General features: G+C 57.1%; 1 protein-coding gene across 1 annotated transcript in view; it reads left to right on the top strand.

The window, feature by feature from the left end:
• IGSF21 (immunoglobin superfamily member 21) overlaps positions 1-22886 on the top strand; it is a 226942-nt gene that overhangs the window by 190192 nt on the left and 13864 nt on the right. Inside the window, exon 4 of the mRNA XM_047868900.1 lies at positions 824-942. Coding sequence (XP_047724856.1) covers positions 824-942 — 119 coding nt within the window. The remainder of the gene's footprint in view (positions 1-823; positions 943-22886) is intronic.

Here is a 22886-nt window from a genome sequence, read left to right as displayed (position 1 = left end):
ACCGTCACCGTGAGCGTCTTCCTGTGTCGTGCTGTGGTGCAAGGACCTCTGAGACGGAGACCCCGCTTCTTCTGAGGCGTGGCCAGAAGAGGCTGTCCTTCGGCCGCATGATTAGGCCCAGAGAAGGTTGGCACTTGCCAGAGAACCCCCCAGGTTTCCCTGACCCAGCAGCGGGGCGGCCTCCAGGTCAAGGCTCCCTCCTGACGACCTCAGGCAGGACCAGCTGCTCCCTGCCTCCTTGTCCCCCAGGACAGGGGCTCCTTGGAGATGAGAAGTTGGCTGTGTTTCTTCTCAAGCCCCCAAGACTGGGCGTGAAGGGACAGCAAAGGCAGCGTGGGAAGAGGAATGCAAATTCCCATCCCGGCTCTTATGAGCCATATTGCTGGGGGGGGGGGGCTACCCGTGCCTCCTCTGGAGCCTCAGTTTCCATGCTTATGAGACGGAAATGGCGATCCTCTGTGGAGGGCTGAGTGATGTGATGCCCTAGGGCAGTGTTGAGCCTGTATCACACGCCTGTCATACTCGGGGCCCTCTAGGTGTGGGCACTGTTACCATCCGCCGTTCATGGAAGCACAGGTGTAACTCCGGCTAAACACAGCCCCCCACCCCCTTCACCTCCTGAAGAATAAAACGCAGGGACTGGCATACAGTCGGTGCTCCATAAATGTTGCTGCTCCCCCCAGCATAGCGCATGAGCACCTGATCCATCTAGAAGCGTTTGTTGATCCGAAGCTGAACAGTGGGGTTTGGGGGTTGTTTTGGGGGGCTGCGCCTTCCAGCCCCGGACGATGGGGCCTCATCCTGTCCCTCTGCCTTCCCCTAGGCTGCCCGAAGTCCGCATCTCAGACAACGGTCCCTATGAGTGCCACGTGGGCATCTACGACCGTGCTACGAGAGAGAAGGTGGTCCTGGCATCAGGCAACATCTTCCTCAACGTCATGGGTGAGCACAAGGGCCCTGGCCCCAGGGTCCCAGCGAGGAGCTTTGCGCATGTGCGTGTGCACAGGGGGGCTGTCCTAGGATCGCTCTTCTTTCCCACTCCCGCCTCCGAGGGGAGAGGAGACGGGCCTTGCTGAGGTGTGACAGGTGTGGCCTTACCACCCAAAGGTTTCCTCTCAGGAGCCCCTTCTCCGACCTGCACTGATATACCCTGACCTCATGGACGCAGGGCTGTGGCTCGTCCCCAGATCCTCATGGCCTGGGCACTTTGGAGGGGCACAACTGACACGTTGACTGGGACAACTGAGGGACTGAAGGAGGAATGAGGGCTTCCCGAGGGGAGCAGACCTCAGCGTCCACTTCTGTAAGGCAGGGGTGGGATGCAGGCCTGACGGGTCATTCATGGACCCCCAGCTCTGGGTCCTGGGACCCCATGAGGACACGGGGAGGAAGAAGCTGGGCACTGTGGGGGCACCTGTGGGAGTACCTTTCCAGGCGGAAGACAAGAGCCACGTTCATAGAAGTGCCTGTGGGGACGGTACAGGGGGGCGAGCCCCCCCCCGCCCCGCCCCAGGGACAGGACAATCTGGGAGCCTCCCTGGGGGAAGTGATACACACCTGCTATGGAGAGTGATTCTGACACTGGACCTCCTACGGCCTTTCCCAGGACATTGAAGCATCAAGTGACCAGTGAGAAAGTGGGTGTCAGGACTGGGTTTCGGGGTGTCCCGCCTCCATCTGCAACATGCGGACAGTAATGCCAGCGCCCGTCTCTGGGTGGCGCTGTCCACCACCCCAGCCTCGGTTTCTCCCCTTGTAAATCAAGGGCCTGGCTCCAAGCGGTCTCAGGAGCCCCTGCCAGTGCTGACGTTCTCGTCAGCCACACTCTCCGATTCTGCTGCCAGAATTCTAGGGACCCGGCCCTGACGCCGGGCCCCAGGGCTCTCTGATTTTCTTATCGAATGATATTTACCAGGGAAACAAAGCTTGTACTCAGGCAATCAGTGAGAGCATAAAGGCCCCGTGGAAAGCCACAGCTTCTGGGGAAATGGAAAACCTCCAAAGGCCAGACCTCCAGAGGGACATTGATTCCCGCAGCGGCGGCACGTGGGGTGTTCTGGCTTCCTGGGGGATGGGCCGCGGCGGGGAGACGGCGACTCCCTGAAGGAGACGTCTTGGTGCTCAGCCCAGGGCTGGTCGCCCCGGGGAATCTGGTGAAGAACAAAACTCGGTTTGCACCATCAAGGGGCCCCAGTCTGATGAGGGACATGCACGTAACCATTTATTTATCGGATGTTTATTGAGCACCTCCTACGCGCTAGGTAATGGACACGCTCCTTCAATAGGACGAGGTCCTTGGGGAGCTGTATCCAGTGCGCGATGCAAACGTAAAACGTGCATAGGTGCGCACACAGGTGTGGAGGAGGCACAGAGAGGGCAAACCACTTGCCTGAGGTCACCCAGCCAGGATCACAAAATCTCCCTGTGATAGCAGCTCAGTGCTGGGGCCAGAAGCCAGGCATCTGGACTCCCACACCCCCTTTTGCGCCCCTGAAAACAGGTGTAGATGCTCCAGGTGAGGCTTCTCTCTATGTGAGCAAGGACAGCATCCTCAAAAGCCACCTCCTCCAGGAGGCCTACGCTCCCTCCTTCATTCACCAGAGCTCCTTGTGCAGGTGCACTCTCCCTCTGTGGCCTCAGTTTCCCTCTCCATACGGTGAGGGGGTGTAACCAGACGGTCCTAAGCGTCCTCCTAGCTCTGACATCTGTGAGTCTGTTACCCCATCCGCTAAGCAAGCACCTGAGGCACAGAGAGATCTCGTGGGGCCGACCAGGACCGCACGGCGGGCCTGATGGTCCTGGCTGAGCAAGGCAGTATACTCCTGGCGAGCATGAGCCAGCTGAGAATTCTCTCCTCCGGTCTCACTGTCCGGGCAGCAGGGAACGGTGAACCTCTGGGGTCCTCTCGATGCAAGGTGGCAGCCATCTGGGATGGGGCAGACAGATGATGTGATCCCAGTTACTGAACAGGAGGCTGAAGGCTGGCAGGGGCAGGGGGCTGTGGGGGAGTGGGGACCCGGGAGGGGCAGGACCACGCAGTGGCTCCCAACCCAGGGAAAGGCTCTGACCCCTGGAAATTCAGGGTGTTCCCTGGGCAGGGTTCTTCCCGAAATAGCACTCCCCCATCTTGGTCAGTCCTCTGACTGACCCACTGCTCAGAGGTCATTGTGCTTGTTAGCGGTCGCCCCTGCCCCGTTGTCCCCCGGATGCGGCAGGTACCCCCGTGCTCGCTAAGCCTGCAGCTGAACTGATAACACAGCTCCTGCCCATCCCTGGCCTGTGCCTGACGGGGCGTGAGCTCCTGGCTTCATGCACATTGTCTCACGGAATCCTGGCCACAGCCCTGGGAGCCAGGAGATCTTATAATCCCTTTATACAAGTTTAGGACACGGAGGTTTCGGGCTGAATCCCAGATGGGTCATTGCATTCGTTAGCCTCCCTGGGCCTCAGTTTCCCATCTGTGAAATAAGAATAAGGGTGGCTACCCTCCAGTGTGGTTGTGAGGGTTTTTTTTTTTATTGAAATAAAGTTTGCAAAGCACCAAACCCAGACGAGGCAGCCACAAGGTTCGTCAGGTTAGACCTCAGCATCTTTAGGGTCATTGTCGCGGGCCCTGCCCCCCTCTTGGGCACAGCGGTGGCTGCTTCCTTCTTGCCCCTGGAAGTCTCGTCAACGATTCATGACTCCAAGGAGCTTCAAGCCAGTCTGAGAACGGAGTGTTCACAGCTTCGTGCGCCGAGTCCCTGCAAAGGGACCCAGGTCTGCCCTGGTTCTGGGAGTGGCAGGACAGCGGGCCTCTGCCGACCGGTCCTCCTGGCCTCTTCCCAAAGGCCTAGGGGAGGAGCCAGCACATACCCCGACCTTGATAACGACAGCCACACCTCCCACTCAGCCAGCTCTGCCAATTGTAAAGTGCTCTCAGTGGAGGGGGTTGCCTGATCTTGACAAGAGCCCCTCGGGATCAGGATGAGACTGGGGCTGGGGAAAGGGAAAGGATTTGCCCCGGGGCCCGCGGGGCTGTGGCTGTGCCCGTCCCAGAGCAGCATGCCTTCCTTGGCTCACCAAGGTCGGGAAGGTCCTGGGCGGGCTGGGAGAGACAGGGAGCTGAGTGTGAGGACGTTCCCCCCCCCCCCCCCCCGCCCCGGGGGCAGCTCCAGGGCTCCAGCAGCTGCGAGGGCCTGTGAGGCAGAAACTACACTGCGTCCGTTGCCCAGACCCAGGCTCAGAGAAGGCAGTGGCTTGGCCAAGGTCGGGCCATTCAATGAGATGATCCCCAGAACAGTGGTCTGAGCCCAGCACCTGGCACGTTCCGAGTGCTCAATAAATAGCATCTCTCACGACAAATAGGCCTTATGTCATTTCAACGTCAGGCACAATAAGGGACGCCTGGGTGGCTCAGTCGGTTAAGCAGTTCGGATCTCGCCGTTCGTGGGTTCGAGCCCCATGTCTGCTGTGTGTGGGCAGCTCAGGGCCTGGAGCCTGCTTCGGATTCTGTGTCTCCCTCTCTCTGCCCCTCCCCTGCTCACACTCTGTCTCTCTGGGCCTCTCAAAAATAAATGAAAACATTGAAACAAATTTTTTTTTTAATTTTTTTTTCAACGTTTATTTATTTTTGGGACAGAGAGAGACAGAGCATGAACGGGGGAGGGGCAGAGAGAGAGGGAGACACAGAATCTGAAACAGGCTCCAGGCTCTGAGCCATCAGCCCAGAGCCTGACGCGGGGCTCAAACTCACGGACCGTGAGATCGTGACCTGGCTGAAGTCGGACGCTTAACCGACTGCGCCACCCAGGCGCCCCTGAAACAAATTTTTTAAACATTAGGCACAATTAGAAAGACTTGAAAATTGTGTGACTCTCCCCTCCTCCTCCTTGACCCTCCCCTTTCAATATGTTTCAGGGAAGTTTCGAACGCTACGATCTGCTCACTGTCCTGGCCCATCTGTGACATACCTTAGACCCTTTCTGGTCACACACGCGCGCGCGCGCGCGCGCACACACACACACACACACACACACACACACATGCACCAAGACCCTCCCTCCAAGTGAGTGGAGGCCTTTGAAAGCTGGGGTCTCCTTTATGCACCAAGGGACCCTAAGGACTGTGGCAGCCAACAGTGGGGCGAGACAGCCCCCTCCCCAATTTGGGGGTCAAAGGGAAGCTTCCTAGGACAGCAGGGCAGGGGGAAGGGAGATGAGGCGCAGGGCACGTTGCACGGCCCCACGTGCATCAAAAGCACGGAGCAGTTGTGCTGGAGAGCCCGCACCCAGGCTGCCTCTGCATCTAGCACATTCTAACGCGCCGTTTCCACAGGCCTCGGGGTGCAGATCAAAATGCGAGAGCGGCTGTAATTTCACGCCTATAACATCCCCGCTATGTGGTGGGAAAAGACATTTGGGAGCCCCGTGGGTGACACCGAGGGTTCATGCCGCACACAGTCATTAAAATGTTTTTATCCGAGCTGCAGATAAATTGTAAGCCAATTTGAAAGTCGCGTGCTGGGCCCCAGGAACGCATTATACACAGTCACGGAAGGATTGCCGCGGCTCTTCTTGGGGGTGCAGGTGATGCGGGGGAGCATGTTAAGGGTGCGATGTTACAATCAATTAAATGTGAGCCCGGACACCCCACCCCCACCAGCACCAAAGCCAAAAGACGCTGCTCTCCTGTTCCCACCGGAAGAGCGGGAGGCCAGGTTTCTCTGCCACCCCTTGGACCCACAGCTAATGATCAAGGCCACTTCCCATCAAGCATGGAATGTGTGGCTTTGTGCTGAGTGTCCAACCCAATCGTGTGACCTTCACGAGGGTCCTCCAAGGCGGGCCCGGTCACCCCCCCTGCTTCACAGACGAGGGAAGGAGCCTCTGAGAGTTTAAGGGGCTCACCCACGGGAGCGAGAGAGCCGGGGGTCCCGCCAGGCTGCCTGAGATCAGAGCTGGAGAGCCTGACAGCCACTCTGAGCCCCCAAGGGACACGTCCCCCCTTTGACACAAAGGCTATTAGTAACGCAGATGTCAAGGGAGTGCGGCGGGGTGCAGAGCTGAGGCGGTGGGGGCTCCAGGACACTGAGGGGATATCAGGACACTGAGAGAATATCTTCTCTCCTAGTTCTGGAGGCCAGAAATCAAGGCATTGGCGAGGCTGCACTTCCTCTGAAAGTTCTAAGGAAGTTCTAGGGAAGAAGCCTGCCTCTTCCAGCTCCTGCCGGTGACTGGCAATGCCTGGCCCTCCCTGACTTGTACATGCGTCCCTCCATTCTCTGCCTGTGTCCTCACGGGGCGTCCTCCTCCATGCGTCGGTGCCTCGGTGTCCGTGTTCCCCTTTTATAAGGACACCAGGCATTGGATCAAGGCCCACCCTGAGGCAGTATGACCTCGCCTGACCTTAGTTACATCGACAAAGACCCTGTTTCCAAATAAAGTCCCATCCACAGGCACTGGGGGTTAGGATCTCAACACATCTTTTGCGGAGACCATTTGACCCACAAAAGTAACTGAGCCAGGAGGGGGCAGAGTGGAGGAGTCGCCATCTGACTTTGAAGGCGACACTCTCCTCCCGACCACCTAGGTCACCCTTCACTGAGGATTTACTGCCACGCCAAGCACTGTGCTAAGGTCTTCATAGACTAACTTATCAAATCATCTCAAAAGCTCCGTAAGATGGGTACTGCCCTTTCTTCGCCAGGTGAGGAAACGGATAGGTACATCGCTTGCCCAGCACACCCAGCTAGCCAGCGGCCAAGCAAGGGTAAGGGCATCCCACGTGCTTAACCACTCTGCTCTACCAGAAGTCACGACATATTAATAAGCATTCATAAAACATTCTACCTCGGGATCCCTGTCTGTCTTCCATAGGCTTCCAAATGAGGTCAGCGGATAAAGGTAGAATTTTGGCACCCGAGACCACAGTGGCACCAGACCACACCAGATGCTTTCCAAACGTGGGGCCAGGGGACACAGGTCCCATCCCGGGGACTTTGCATAGCTTGCTTGCTATTTATTTGTTTGCTTGCTTGTTTGTTTGTTTGTTTGTTTAGGTATGTTTTGCTGAATTTTTAAAACAAAATTTTTAATGTTTATTTTTGAGAGAATGAAAGAGAGCACAAGTGGGAGAGGGTCAGAGAGAGAGGGAGACATGAAATCCGCAGCAGGCTCCAGACTCTGAGCCATCAGCACAGAGCCCGACGCAGGGCTCAAACCCAGGGCTCGAATCCAGGGCTGAGCCACCCAGGCGCCCCTTTACTAAATTTTTATTACGTGCATTCGGTGTGCTTTTCTCTAAAAATTATTTTGTTGAGCTGTCATTCGTATGACGTACAATTCACTCGTTTAAAGGATACAACTTAATGGGTTTTACCATCGTCAAAGTGTTCTGCAAACACTTTTAGTCGTGTAACCAATTTCAGAAGATGTTCACTGCCCCCGAGAGAAACCCCGTGCCCATCGCCCGGTCTTAGGCAATCACTCATCTGCTTGGTCTCTCTGTGGATTGGTCTGGACACTTTCTAGAAATGGGGTCATACAAAACGTGGTCTTTTGTCATTCTTGGGACTTCTTACGCTTAGTGTCAGGTTTTCAAGGTTCATCCACATTGGAGCACGTATTGGGACCCCGTTCCCCGTCGTGGCTGAATGATATTCCATTGCATGATGCCTGACATTCCGTTTGTACATTCACCAGTTGATGGACGTTTCCACCTTCCAGCTGTTATGAATGATGCTCCTGTGAACGTTTATGTACAGGCTTTTGGTGTGAACGGATAGTTTCCAGATCTCTGGGCGGGGGGGGGGGGGGGGGGGGGTGTGCAGACCCAAGCACAGAATTGCTGGATCGAATGAGAACTCTGTGCATAGCCTTTTGAGGGCGGGCAGGCAGCTGTGCCCTTTGACTTTTCCTCCAGCGGCATAGGGTCCCAGTCTCTCCAGATCCTCACCTGCACCTGCTGCCTGTCTGTCTGAAGGCGACCGTCCTAGCGCACGTGAAGCGGTTCTCAGTGCGATGCGATTTGCGCTGCTCTGATGGCCAGTGGTGTTGGGGGCTTTGTAGCCCTTCGGAGATCTGCTTTGCAGAAATACCGTCAGATCGTTTGCTCGTTTCAACCAGGTGATTTGGCTTTTCATCATCATGCTCTAAGAGTCCTCTATTTCAGATGCGAGGGCCGTATCGCGTGTCACATTTGTGTACATTTTCCCCTTTGGCGTGTTACCTTTCCCCTTTCTTGCTGGCGTCCTGTGAAGGACGAAGCGTGTTCGTCCGGATAAGGTTCACTCCATCTACTCATTTTCTGCTGCTTGTGTTCTGGGTCTCCCCGCTGAGGAGCCTCTGCCCAACCCAAGGTCACAGTGCACGTCTGCTTTTCTTCTAAGAGTTTTAATAGTTTAAACTCTTACGTTTAGGTGAACGATCCGTCTTGAGGGAGTTTTTGTGCGTGCTGTGGAGGAGAGGTCGGCCTCCCTCAATTGCATGTGGGTGACCAGTTGTCCCAGCACCACTTTGGAACACATTCTTCTTTCCCCACTGAATTGTGTTGGCCTCCTGGCCAAGAATCAATTGACTATAAATGTGAGGGTTTATTTCTGGACTCTCCCTCCTATTCCATTGACCTCTACGTCTGTCCTTACATACTTCTGATGCTTTTTAAAGCCATCTGGCCATCTCCAGCCTGGCTCTGTTGCTCCCCTGCTGTGTGACTTGGGGTGGGGAGTCCCCAGGAAGTCCTCCTGGGGCCAGTTGCTCGAGCTTCCCTGTGACAAGAAGCTCACCCTGGGCTGGCCGGTGCTCTCAGAGGAAAGGAGACTGTGGCACGCTGTGGGTGATGGAGCTGAGCTCGCTTCCACGAGGCCAGGCCAGAACCTAGGATTTCTAGAGGCCTGGAGCTCTGCTTTCTGGGACCAGATGCTTGAACTCTGTTCTCTGGACATCCAGCCCAGTGCTCCTCTCTGGAAGAAGGAGCACATTGCCAGGGCCAATAATTGGAGTGTCAAGGACCTCTCCTGACCTGGGAAGGAGAAATGTCCACGGCTCCAAAAGCGATGGGGGATCTGAGCCTGCACCCCTCAAAGGCCTGGTGTGGCCGCCATAGGCCTGAGCAAAAAGGAGAAACACAGCTCTTTCTCTCTGAAGGACGCGAGCGGAAAAGCAGGAGGCGGTCTGCAGACCCCGTCTCGGGAAGCCTGCCTGCGTGCAGGACAGCCGTGGGGAGATGTGTATCTCCCAGGCAGATCCAGCTCCTGCTCAGAGTATATGGCGGTCCAGGAGACAGCTTAGGTCAATGAAGGGAGGCGGCTGGTCTGAGAATCCCTGGGGGACCCCAAGCAGGGTAGCTGGAAGGGGAGACTCAGAGCCCTCCATAGCCCACGATGCCTGCCGGGTGGGAAATGATCGGCTCCTTCCTTGTCTTGGAGCCTGAGCGGATAAGCTGCCTGCTGGGCCTACACTAATTACATGAACTGGCCCCAGGCGATTGCAGTGGCCACAGGCTCCAGGGAGCAAGGCTGCTAAGAGGAGGGGGAGGGGGAAGGGGAGGGGGAAGGGGAGGGGGAGGAGACGTGGCGGGTTGGGATCCAAGCCAGAGCCGCAGAGGACTTTGGGGTGCTGACGGGTTGCAAATGCAAACCCCCATGTCCCACTCCCGAAGCCCCCAGGGTCCTGAGGACCAGGCCTGGGCACTCTTGTCTCCCAAGCAAATGTCCATCCAGGCAGGCCCCCCTCCAAACCCCCTCCCCTCCCCCCCCCCTCCCCCCCCCCCCCCCCGGAGAAGTGACAGTGAGTGACCAAAATCCTCCAAATTGAACCAGGAGAAGGCTGGGAGGTCCCCAGTGAAGAGTGAGCCCTCTATCCAAGTAGGTTGATGAGAAATTAGTGTTTACTCCCTTAGAGAGCTGGGGAGTATTTAAGAGGATGAACCTGAGATTCAGGCAGAGGTTTTAAACCCAGTTCTGCAACTCCCGATAATAAAAGCAGCAAATGTTTATTGAGCATTTGCTGTATGCCAGGCACAGTTCTGCCCCGCACCTGCTAACTCATTTAATTGTCCTAACAGCCCTCTAAGGAGGCGCCACTATTACCTTCCGCAGGTGACAAGTGTGAAAGCAGAAACCCTAACAAATGGGCCCGAGGGCACGGGCCAGCTAACAGCTGAGCTTGATCCAGACCCGGGCAGGCTGGCTCCAGAGCCCTCAGCTGAGCCACCACACTACACTGGCAGGTGGTTTATTTCCCCGCCTGAGCCTCAGTTTCCCTGTCTGCTAAATGGGGTTACCGTAGCACCTCCCCTCTTGGGCCCGTGTCCCAAGCTCCTAGTGAGCGCCCCTAAACAGGACCGTTGTTTTTACTTCCCACCCATGTTGTCCTGACCTCCCCCCTGTAAGTGTCAGTGAGGCCAGGGAACGGAGTCAGAGCCACAGGAAGTGACACCAGGCAGCGACTGCCGTGGCATCCCACGCTCGCACTGGTAGAGGAGGGCAGGAAAGAGCGGAGTCACAGCTGTGGTCCCGTCCCACCCCCTCCCCAGTCTCGCTGTGACTTGTCCTCTCCAAGCCTCTTTTACGTCTTCTGGAAACCGGGGCAGTGAAGGTCACTACCCCCACAGGGCTGTTGTGAGGGGTAAACGAGATGGAGAATACAGACGGCACCTGGCCTGGGTCGGAGGGCAGGGCGGGCAGCCGCGGCGGGTGAGACGGCACCAGTCAGCTCGGGCCTTGGGCCGTGGAGGTTGGAAAAGATACGAGGCGTTTCCGAACAGAAGCCATAGGACTTGGGGACCAATTGGAAAGCTGGGAGCAGATGTGGAGGAGATGGCAGGACCCGGCACTGGATGGAGATGGTCCCTGAGAAGTCACCAAGGAGACCTGCGGTCCCGCTTAGCAGACGGTGACCTCAGGAAATGGGCTGAGGGGTGGAGAAGCCGGGGCCGTGATCTGAAGGCTGTCTGCAGGCCTCCGTCCCGATTGCTGGAGCTTCCGAGGGGACAGCTCGAGAGGCAGCAGGGGCCTGAGACAGCTGGCCGGGCTCGGGGCTGCTGGAGTGGGGCTGCGGCCCAGAGGGCCGGGGCCAGCGCGGCCAGGGTCTTCCAAGATGGACCGTAGAGCATGTTGAGAGACTGCGCACGGCCGTCTTGAGCGCCTCAGCCTGGCCAGGGACCTGGAGGAAGGATGCTTGCTCTGCCCACCCGCCCACCCACAGGCCTGCAGCTAACTCAGGTCACCGGCCGAGAGCCCGTTCAGAGAGGGGCCAGACAGATGGGTTTGGGGCTCAGAGGAGCACTTTGGAGCTAACTGGGTCATCTACCAAGGACGGTCGCTTCCCAGTGTCAGCCCCAAAGGCCCGAGCCTGCTGACCGCCTCCTGGACAGGCTTCTAGAACCCTCTGTCGCTCCCTCATGAACACAGCTCTGCAAAGGAGGCACGCCCTTGACCGAAGCCCACTGTGTACTCGGCAACAGGCCCAGCACGTTGTTACCCGCTGCCCCACCTCTGGTCTCCCCGCCCCGGACGGGCCCTATGCTGCCTCAGTTACAGTGGGTACTACATGCCCTACACAGAGAGGGCAGGGAAGCTTCCCAACGTCGCACAGCAGTGAGTGAGATGGGATTTGAGCTCAGATCTGCGGGAAGGAGGAGCCCCCCTTTTTCCCGCTACACGAGGCTGCCGGGAAGACGGAGGGACGCCGCTCCTCTCCGAGTGTGGGGCCATGGGGCTGCCACAGGGGCCTGGGCCACGTAGCCTCTCAACAGAGACAGCAGGGAATACCTGGGCCGCATCATCAGCCGCTCCTCCAGCCGTCTGGGAAGTCAGCAAGATCAGTGTCCCCATTTCACAGAAGAGAAAACAGAGCCTGCTGATAAAGGGAAGCCTAGAGTAAGAACCCAAATGTTCTCTGACTTCTTCCTCTGGCGGGGAGGGGGCCCAGAGCCCTGGGCTGGGGTGGAGGCAAGGCCTCTGAAGTGCACGCTGGGTGTGATTTGGAAAGCTGCGTGACCTCTCTGATCCGCAGACGAGGCTGGAAGGAGCAGACGGCTTAGCCAAGCGTCCTGTGCTGCTTTGCACGTCTTGTCCGTAGGGCCGTGGAGCTGACGTGACCGGCCTCTCCCTGGCGGAAACAGACCGTTTGCCCATTGATTCCTTATGCACACACGTCCCTCTTCACCCAATATCATAAGCCCCCACCATGTGCCTGCCTTGGGGGAGCGACTGAGAGAGATTCATGTTCATGTAGGTTGGCCAGATCATACTAGAATAAAGGTGAATTTTTTTTTTCAACGTTTTTTTTTTATTTATTTTTGGGACAGAGAGAGACAGAGCATGAACGGGGGAGGGGCAGAGAGAGAGGGAGACACAGAATCGGAAACAGGCTCCAGGCTCTGAGCCATCAGCCCGACGCGGGGCTCGAACTCACGAACCGCGAGATCGTGACCTGAGCTGAAGTCGGACACTTAACAGACTGCGCCACCCAGGCGCCCCAATAAAGGTGAATTTTGCAGCCGCCATATGCCACACTTTTTCCAGTATGTTAAGTATGTTAATTCCTCTAAGCTTCACTACTTTAGGAGGTAGGGACTTGTAGCATTTCCATTTTGATAATGAGGAAACAGGCCCAGAGAGGTTAAGTAACTTGCCCGAGGTCACCCAGCAAGCGAGCGCCAGAGCTTGTTATTCAAACCCAGACCGCCTGGCTAAGGAGCCTGTCTGCAGCCTCTCACAGAATGGCCCTCTGTGCCCTCTTGAGCCAAGCGGTAGAGAGTCGCCTGCTCCCTGAACCGTCCAGGCAGGTGGCTGCCGCCTCCTGAGACCCTCACCAGCTCCCTGGACTTCCTGTGTCTCACAGACCAGGAGGCTCAGTTCTTGTTCTGGGGTCGTCTCTCTCCACCTACTGCCTGCCCCTCTTGGCCGCGCCCCCCCACGTCCCGCCAGAGCAGGCCCGCAGGCGCATCATTAAACCTTGACAGGTGTTAGGTCAGTGCGATGCTTTATCCCCTTCACCACCGGGAGCTGGATTTAGTGTCTCCGGCAGAAGGTAAACTTCGCGTCCCTGGGACAGGCCCCTTAATTACAAGTGATATGTGGCCGTTGAAGCTGCGGTGCCTCGGGCCCAGTGATTTAAGGAGCAGGCATGAGTCTGAGGGTACAGGTGTTAACAGAGCTGTATCGGAGCTGGGAAAGAGGGCAGGGGCGCCGAGGGAGGCAGTGAGCCGGCCCCTGGAGCGGGGTCTGCTTCCTGTGGACAGACGCTCCTGGGGAGAGGGACCTAATCCCTCCCTGTACAGAAGGGGACACTGAGATCAACTCCGCAGGTTGCTTTGCCCTGGGAGTCAGCGGTCCTGTCTCTGCCGCCAGCTTGCAGGGCGCCCCTGGACTCAGTTTCCCCATCTGTTACCTGAGGAGGCAGGAATACCTCACGCGCGCTCTAGGAGTGATCATCTTAAAAGCAAATAAGTCCTAATAATCACAATAACCTTCACAGCAGAAACTAGCACCGACCGAGGGCTTATTACATGCCAGGCGCTGCCCCGGGTCCTTTACGAACACTCTCGTGGTTGATTCTCACCGGTGCCGGGGGGAGAGCGGTTGTACGTATCCCCATTTCAAAGACGAGGAGCCTGAGGCTCCGGGAGAGGCAGCAACTTTCCCCGAGATCCCGCGGCTAGCAAGTGATGAACGGAGACTCTCAGCCCCTGTCTCTGCGTCCAGAGCAGAGTCCCTGCAGGATAGGGGAGTCCCTGAAGGACTCCCCGAAGGACAGGGGAGACAGAGAAGAGTGCAGATTTCCAGAACCGAGCAGAAGGCAAGTGAAGGTAAGGGGAGGGCTAGGTTGCAAGCTGTGGGGGTGCCCAGGGAGAGGGTCTCCTCCAGGAGGAGGCATCAGGAAGGCTTCATGGAGGAGGTGGCATACAGCTGGGCCTCGTAGGCCGGGCTGGGGGCAGACAGGACAGGGACATTTCAGGCAGAAGCAGCCCTGTAGGCGAGGGTGTAGGAGCAGGGAAAGCTTGGCAGGTGGAGAGCACTGCTGTGTGGCGGGACCCCAAGGCCTGGGTAAGGAGGGGACAGTCATGACAACGGCTGACCTCTATTCAGTGCTGCAGGTGCCATGCCAGGGTCTAAATACCTTACAGAAACACCTGTCACATAGATACGATGATCCCCACGCTACAGATGGGAAACAGGCATGGTGGGGGGAAGTGACCTGCCAAGGTCACCCAGCTCGCAGGTGGCAGGACCAGGATACAGCAGCTTGGTCCCCGAGCCCGTATGAGGCCAGCTGCTGGGCCCGGTCCTGGCATGTCAGGCTACCGCGGGCCCTGCCTGCCCTCCGTCCACCAGGCCTGGCCCCGGGCAGAGAGGAAAGGCGAGGCCAGAACAGGGCCCTGAATCCAGGGAAGTGTGTCCAGGGAGGCCATGGGAACTGGATGGGCCTGGGGTTTGAGAGCAGGAGTTTGGGTAGAGAAGGTTTTCGCTGGGAATGATGGCCCCAGCCACACCCTCCCAGCTGACTCTCCTGTGGACCCTGGGCCCATCAGAGGACAGGCCCCAACTCCTGAGGGCCGCCGTCAGGGAGGGGCCGGCCCTGCTCTGCTGACCAGTCCCACCGCCTCACACACAGCTGCTCAGGACCGTCTCCCCCTCTCTAATCTCCAGCCCTCCTGCTGTAGCTTCTGCCCAGATCTGAGCCGCAGACCTCAGCAGTGACCCAGCCCAGCCCCGTTACTGCCTCACAGCGGAAACAGATGCCCTGAGAGACAGCCCGCAGCATGTGAGACGCGGGGCCAGGCGGTGCACTCAGGGTCGTGAGCCTGGGCGGAGGGGCTTAAGCCAGACGCGGTACGAAAGCTAGCCTTGGTCCTTGCTAACCGACTAGCGGTGGACCACACTACCTTTGAAAACCTCCGTTTCCGTCTGTCAAAGGAGAGAACTACCCCTACTTCCTGGGATGGGTGAGGCTCTAATGCATTAAAGCATTTACCACGGAACCTGCCCCCAGAATGACCACCAGTGAGTGGAGATGTTGGTCAAGTGCTCTCCCCACCCCTCACCCCCACCCACTGTGTGCCTGGGGACCCCGCGGGCCCTCAACTCTGGGTGCAGGGGGATGCTCACTGAGCAAAGCCTCCTCCCAGTCACCCCTGCAGACATCAACTCATCGCATGCTCGCTGAGGGCTGCCCTGTGCCCCCCACTCCCGGGGCCCCCGGTCAGCAGGATGCACAAGTGTCCCCAGCATGAGGGCCTCTCAGGCCGGTGGCCAGAATGAGTGGTGTAGGCAAAGGCCAGCCACTGGCCCAGGCCAGCGATAGAGGCTGCTGTTCACACATATGATGGCCGGTGGGGGTATGGTCTCACCAGTACCAGGCATCCTGCAAAGCAGGAGCTCGGTTCACCCTCACGATGGCCCCGTGACGCCCAGGTACTGTGACGAGGCACTAACACCTGTGACCAGGTACTATGGCAGTCCCCGCTTTACAGATGAGAGAACCAAGGTGGGAAGGAACCTGGTGAGGGACGAGGTTAGAGGGGTCAGAGATGAATAAGTGGCCCAGGCCCCGCCCATGGGGCCCTGGTGAGGCGGCACGTGCTGGATCTCTGAGACCTATGCCCCCCCACCAAAATCGAGCCCCTCCACCCCAGCCGAGAGTTGGTCCCGTTGGGAATGAAGCATGGCTCTGCCTCACCCAGCTCTTTAAAAAGACACAATCCTTGGGGCGCCCGGGTGGCTCAGTCGGTTAAGCGTCCGACTTCAGCTCAGGTCATGATCTTGTGGCTTGTGAGTTCGAGCCCCTGCGTCGGGCTCTGTGCTGACAGCTCAGAGCCTGAGGCCGGGGTGCAGAGTTGGGGCCCTGCTGGGAGCTTGGCTGGGGTGGCACCTGCTATGTTCTTCAGTCCCCACGAGCACCCCATGGGCCAGTGACTCCAGAGTCACCCTTGCTCTATGGGTGAGGCCAGGAAACTAGCAAGTGCCTAAGGAGGGCGGTGGCTTCAGGCCAAGTGCCCCGGGCCTGAGAGGGGAAGGCCAAGGGTGAGCCCTGTTCTGAGCCCCCGAACACAAAGGCCCCGGTTCTTGGGGGTTCAGTTCTGCTGGAAAGGACAGAGGTTTTTGGGGGGAAATGGGGGGGGCTTCCTCCAAACTTGTTCTCTAAGCTCTAGCCCACTGCTCTCTGGTGGGCGTGGGGGTGGGGGAGAAAAGTAGAGAGCAGGCTGAACTTGAACTTGAGCAGAAAGAACTTGAGCTGGATGCCACTGCCCCTGGCCAGATCTCGAACGTGCTTCCCCACCAGCCAGGGCCTCCCCAGGCTTCTGCAAGCTTCCACAGGCGTTTTTCATATAGCTGCAAATATGGCACCTGCTGAAATCGCCCATGTGTGTAATATATACCTCTGGGATACATTGAAAACATCCTCCGAATAGCCAGCCTTGGTGCTATTTAAAACGGATTCATGTCACACCCCATAGATTTCGTCTCTGCAGAAATGGCACCTATCATGGGCCTGAACACATTTGCTCTATTGCCACATAAACTACAATGGCGCGGCTCGCACGGTGGCTGCAGACAGGCTGCTGGGCAGAGGCTGCCTCCAGCCAGGAGACCCCAGGCAGGGGGAGGGTCCACACGGGACTGGTGGCCTAGGAAGCCAATCAAAAAAAAAAAAAACAAAAACGGGGAACATTGCCAAGCAGCCAATCAAGGCATGAGCCTGAAGTTGAACTGCTTGTGGGGTGGGACTTGGGGGTTTTGAGGTCCTTTGACTCAGGGCAGAGAGTTCTACCCTTGCCCTGTCTGCTGGGTCCAGGGAAAGCCGAATAGAGGTTCCCTAACTCTGCCTGAATCTTGCTGTCCCAGCCAGCAATAATTTTCTCTGTTCACCGAGCACCTATTGTGGCCCCAGTGAGTCTTAGTACCCCTAACTTAGAGATGAGCAGACCGGGGCTCACAAGAGTCAAAGAGTGGTTCTCACACTGAGCTTGCATTAGAATCTCCTGGAAGGCTTCTTAAAACCCAGAAGCCTGGATCCCACCCCGCCCCCGGGGTTCTGTTTCGGCCGGTCTGGAAGGGGGCTCGGGAGTTGGCAGTTTACAAGTTCTAGGTAAGGCTGATGCTGCTGGTCCGGGGAACACACTGTGACGGCGACCAGGTTAAGCGCGTCGTCTACGATTCTGCACCTGGCGTCCCCGCCGCCCCTTCGAGTGTGTCGGAGCGTGTGCGTGCGTGTGCGCGTGCGTGCGCGTGCACGTGCGTGCGCGCGCGTGCGGGATTTTATTTCTCCGTCAGCAGTAACCCGAGTTGGGTCCTGCTTGTCCCAGCCCCACCGATTCTCCGCCTCACAGGCTGCGCCCCCCCCACTCCTCCGGCACCCCCCTGCTTCCCCCAGAGCAGTCAGCCAGAGCCTCCAGTTGGGGTTGTTAATTTTATCTTCCGCCACTGCGTAAGCACAGCAGCTGGCAGGGGAGGGCCGAGGCAGGTGAACCGATGCTGCCAGCCAGCTCCCGCGGAGGGGGGAGGCCTGGGGGCGGGGGGACGGATTATGCCCGCGGCCACCAGAAGTCCCCTGGTGACCCCATCCGCTCAGAAAGGCCCCCACCCCGGGGCAGGGAGGGTCCCGGGCAGGGCCCACCCACACTGGCAACGCCCTAGACCTAGGTCCCCATCCGTCGATGGCATCGGCGCGTGGGTTTCTACCCAATGTCAAGTTGGAGGGGGTGGTGGGCTCGGCTGAACAGCTGTCGCCCCTAGAAGCACAGACGCGGCGTTTGTCTGAGTCGTCGCTGGTGGTGGCTCCATTTGGGGGCTTTTTGTCAGGCCTTTTTTTCCCTGGGCTGCTATTACTCCTCAGTTCGATATTTAATTTTCCCATAAACCAAAGAGTTGTTCTTTTCTCCTCTCTTTTCCTGCTGGAGGCCCCCGCCTACTGGTGGGGTCTCCCTCTTTCTTGGGTTCCTGCTAGGAGGGAGGGCCTTGGGCGGGGCCAGAGACTTCAGCCCTTCCAAATGGGGCAGGGATGGGGGGGCACGACCCTTGGGTCCCTCCCCCCGACTCATTCGTTTGACCAATAACTACTGAGCAAATCCTTGTGTGTCCGGCCCTCGGGATGTGACCTTGGGATGTGACCATAGATAAGCGTCCCTGCCCTCATGGTGCTTGCATTCTAGTGGGGGTGTCAGATGCAGAGGCCTTGGGGTTAGAAGGAGCTTAGGGTGTTCACGGACCTCCCCCCAAATTCTCAGTGCGTTCAGAGCATGGCGTTGGGGAAGGTGGCCTTGGTCAAAGCAAGGCAGGGCCCACAGCATTCCAGGGTCTCGAGGGATCCCTTCCGCAAACGGGCTCTGTGCTTGCCTGGGCCGGGAGAAATGAAGGAAGGAGGGAAGGAAGGAACAAACAAAACAAGAATTGCACTTGAACTCCTGTGTGGCAGGCCTGCGCCAGCTCTGAGGTTAGGTGGGCAAAAGACGAAGCTCCAGACGTCCGGGAGCACAGTCTCCTGGGGAAACAGACGTGGACCCGGGACAGGATGACAGGCACCTGTGAGAACGACAGCTGTACAATGCTCCAGGAACCCAGAGGATAAGCCCTGACCGAGTCTGGCAGGGTCCTAGAAGGCTGCCGAGGGAGGCAGTCCCTAAGGCCAGCCCTAAAGGATGAGGCAGAGTTAACCAGCAGAAGGATCGCTTTGTGCAGGGCACGGAGGAGGTGAGCCAGCTGCAGAAGGAACCTTGGGCAGCTCAGTGTGGAGCAGGGTGGCTGCCTGGAGGAGGTGCTCCTTCGAGCAGCGTCTTGTAGAAGCCGGAGAGACCGGTGGAGAGGATGGAAACACACTGTGATAGGAGACCCCCCCCCCCTCCCAAAAAAGGAAGAAATTAAAAATAGGGAACGTGGAGGGACATTTGTATTCACACATGGACACTTTTATATATTAAGAGGGTGGCTTTCTGTTTCCTTGCAATTCGGTATTATGACTGGTTGCTGATTGAAGGGAAGGCAGTCAATAGAGCAGGCATGCTGAGAGAAAAGAATGGATTTTTTGCAAATAATATAATTTTGAACTTCTCTTCCCCCCCCCACCCCTCCCCACGTCTAATTGATTACCACCCCATGATAAATGACATTCAGAGCAGGAATGTGCCCAGCACCGTCACACTGCGGTACCCAGAGAACAGGACGGATTATCCCTCCCCCAGACAAGGGCCACTCCTGGAAGAGAAAGAAATTGCCTCAGCCCAGGAAGGGGCGTGGGCAGTCAAAGGGGTAATATAAATAGTCCCTTTCTGTTCCTGCAGCTTATAGAAGGTTTGTGTCCATTTTCTCATTTGATCCTCCTCTCAAAAATCCTGGAAGCAGAAACGTTGGCAGGGTGTGTTTTATTGAACCCATTTTATAGATGGGAAGACTGACACCCGGTGAGTCAGCTGACTTGCCCGTGGTCCCATGCGATGTTGGTAGCAAGCAGGGCCTGCACCGGAACCTCGGTGTGGCTCTCTCGGAGCCGGGACCCCGGCAGGCGCTGGAGAGGACCCCACAGGCGGGGAGAGAACCGGACTCTAGGAGATGCAGCTAGACACGGGCCTGCTGGGGTTTGTATGAGGACAGGTTTGTGTTCCCAAATTTCAAAGGCCACCAGACGATTTACAGAGCAGCGAACGATCGCAGTATCTTCAAAGTGAGTTACGATGACCAAAACAAAGTTCTGCTTTCAAGATAAAGACAGGCAATATTTCAGAGTTAATTTCATAAAACTGATCACCCGACCATTACCTCACTGTGTCGATGTTAACTGTGAAGGAGAATATAACGGCATCCCTGGACGGTCGTGGGACAGAGGCAGCAGAAGTTGGCTGTGGCGGCCGCTGAGACGGACGGGCAGGCACACTTTACCTGTCCCGATGCTGGACAAAATGGGTCCAAGAAACTTCCAGCAGCAACCCTCTCTGCTTAAGACAAAGAAGTCAGACAAAACTGAGACGTTGACCGGCTGGACTTGGGGACAGGGGATCCGGGGGAGTTCGGAGGTGGTGGTCTTCGTGCGACCATGGACGTGTAGAGCCAGGCGGGGTTGGGGGGCGGGGTCTTCCTACTGCCCAGGGCCGGCTGTGCGCTAACGTGTCCGGAAGTGGCTTGTAAATCCCGAAGCTCCGCCCATATCCGGGCTCTTACTGCCGTGACCGCAGCCATGCGTCCGATGCAAACACACCTGCTCGGTGTCTCTTCACCTGAGGACGGTCCTTTCAGGTAAACGGTGCAGGTGGGTGCTCCCCGCCCCCCGGGAGAGCCCTGCCTGCCTCGGCACAGACACCTCTGAAGACGCACCCTCAGATCCACAGGAATGAGACACTCCTGGTGGGTGCACGGGACCCTGGCCCGGAAGAGTCGGGGGAGAGACTGCTGAGCCAGGGGTCTTGGTGGATTCTTTGCCATTCTATGCCACGTGGGTCACAGTCAGGTGGCCTGCTTTATCGTGCTGATTCCAGAGCCCAGCTTGGACCTCGGGATTGTTCCTGTCCAGGAAGCTGCATGGAAGTTATGCTTGGGCCGCCGCTGGCCATCTGCCTTTGGCTGGACAATTGCTCCCGGGGCCGCGGGGCCAATCCCAGGGGGCACATAGGGGGCTGCTTGCTGTGACCTCGGCCAGAGATTGTAAGAAGGACAGGTGTGGGGATGAGCGTGGGGATGGCGTTGGGGTCTGGGAAGGGATGGAGGCAGAAATAAGCGTCCACAGTTATTACAGCTCTGCTGTGTCATCGGCCGTACAACCGAAATCTGTTATTGTCTTAGGAGCTTGATTAACTGTACACATCGCTAACACCTGCTCGGAAACATAACGAGGGACAGGGACACGTCTCCCAATCAGGGTCTGCGTGGGCAGCGTGCGTGACGCGGGTGCAGATCTCCGGAATGGGGATGTGGGCACGCACGAAGGTGCGTGTGTGTGGGCGCGCGTGCGTGTGATTGGGGACAGGGGCGCCCATGCTCTGCAGAGAACCCTGGCCAGGCTTTGGAAGTGCTGGGTGCCAGTCTGGGCTCTGCCAACGGACTTACGGTGTGACTGTAGGCAAATTTCCCCCTCTCTGACCTCAGTTTGCTTACCTGTAAAATGGAAGTGTTGTCCAAAAGAGACCCCATGCAAGTCCCATATGTAATTACAAGTTTTCCAATCACCACATTGAGAAAAGCGTTGCAAGGTGAATTAGTTTTAATAATATATGAAGTCCAGTAGAGCCCAAATATAGCTTCAACAGATAACCACTATAAAATATTAGTGATACCTTTGACATTCTTTTTAAAATGGCTTTCGAACTTCAGTGGGTATTTTACGCTGACAGCACACAGGAACTCAAAAACGCCTTTCGAGTGCACAACAGCCACATGGGGTGAGTGACTCCTGCTTTGGAAGGTGCCCGGTGGCACCTTCTGGGCTTCTCACTTACCTGTGAATGCCCCCGAAGGCAGAGACCTTTCATTCTCCTGCCCAGTAGCAGGGAGCCTCCAGAAAGACTGTTAGTAATGAATCTTGCTAATAAGTGCCGATGACACGTACAGGGTGCACTTTCAAAACACCTTTCAGGTACTATGTCACTGAATCGTCACAGGTACCCTGTAATCCCCTTTTGTGGAGGTGGAAACTGAGGTTCAGAGAGGTTAGGTAACTTGCCCAAGGTCACACAGCCTGTGAGTGGGACAGCTGGTCTTTGAACTCTAGGTAGGCTGATTTACAGCCCACACTTTTAACCACTGTCCTGTCCTACCTCCTGATAATAGCGATGCAAATAATAATGAAAACTGCTAGACTTCCCCGCCCCCCCACCCCAGGCATCTTGTAAGAATCATCTCTGCTCCCCAGAGCAGTCCAATCAAGGAAGGTTCTAAGGGTCTCAATGAAAGTGAGAAAGGACGAGAGATATCGAAGGTGCCTTGTGCCATTTCTGAAGTCGGATTCTTGGAGGGTATACTTACATGCGTGCACACGACCACGAGCGGTGCCCGAGTTTTACGCCAAAGCTCGGATTGGCGTGGTCCCTTCATCTCCGGGGTAGCCGAGTTAAGTAGAGCCACCCACAGGAGAGCTCCCGAGGGATCTGGGTCACAAGGCGTCCGTGAGGGTTCCCCGTGGCTCAAACGTGTCCACGTGGGGCTAAAGGCACCCACAGAAACGAGCTCTTTTCTTCTTTCCAAAGACCACGGAGGCGCAGCCTCTTGTCAGAGCTGGGGCTCTGGAGTCGGGGCGCTCAGGTTCAGATCCTGACTCTGTGAACCCCGGGGACGGCCTCCCGCACCTCTTCAGTTTCCCGTCTGTGAAATGGGAGTAAACACACCCACCTCGGAGACTGATGGGGAGGATTGCCTGCGTTCACCCAGGCTCAGGGCTTAGCACAGCTCCTGGCTGCATCGTGGGTTCTTGCTGTGGGGCCCCAGGTGTTTCACTGGAGTCTTAGAGTAAGTTCACGGCAGAACCTGGGACTTCTGGGTAATTGAAGCGCTCCGTGTGTGTTTCCCCTCGCGGAATTCCTACCCCACTTACCACCTGCTTTATACAATCTTACACTTAATTACAATTCTGCATCTGTTGTTTTCCCATTGTTTCCTGTTCATGCCGCTTCCCTTGCCAATTGCACAGCGCGTGGTGGCTGCGCGAATGAATGAATGGCTCATACCTGGCTTCCTTTCACCAGACCTCAAAATAGAGTGGCCAGGCGGCTGTCACCCCCACCCCCCAGCCTGGGAGCTTCTCTGTTTTATCACCAGGCGCCTGGCACCATGCCCGGCACCTAGTAGGTGTCAGGAAATGTTCGTTGAGCTTAATTAAACTTACCTGCAGTGAAAACCCCCTGCAGGAAGGAAAGGCCCCGGCTCTTCATCCTCTCCGTTTCCCCCCGCTGCGCTTGACCCCAGGCTGGGTAAGCCAAAA

Source organism: Prionailurus viverrinus, chromosome C1 (genome assembly GCF_022837055.1).
Source record: "Prionailurus viverrinus isolate Anna chromosome C1, UM_Priviv_1.0, whole genome shotgun sequence".
Lineage (NCBI taxonomy): Eukaryota > Metazoa > Chordata > Mammalia > Carnivora > Felidae > Prionailurus > Prionailurus viverrinus.
This window is presented reverse-complemented; position numbering and strand designations above follow the sequence as displayed.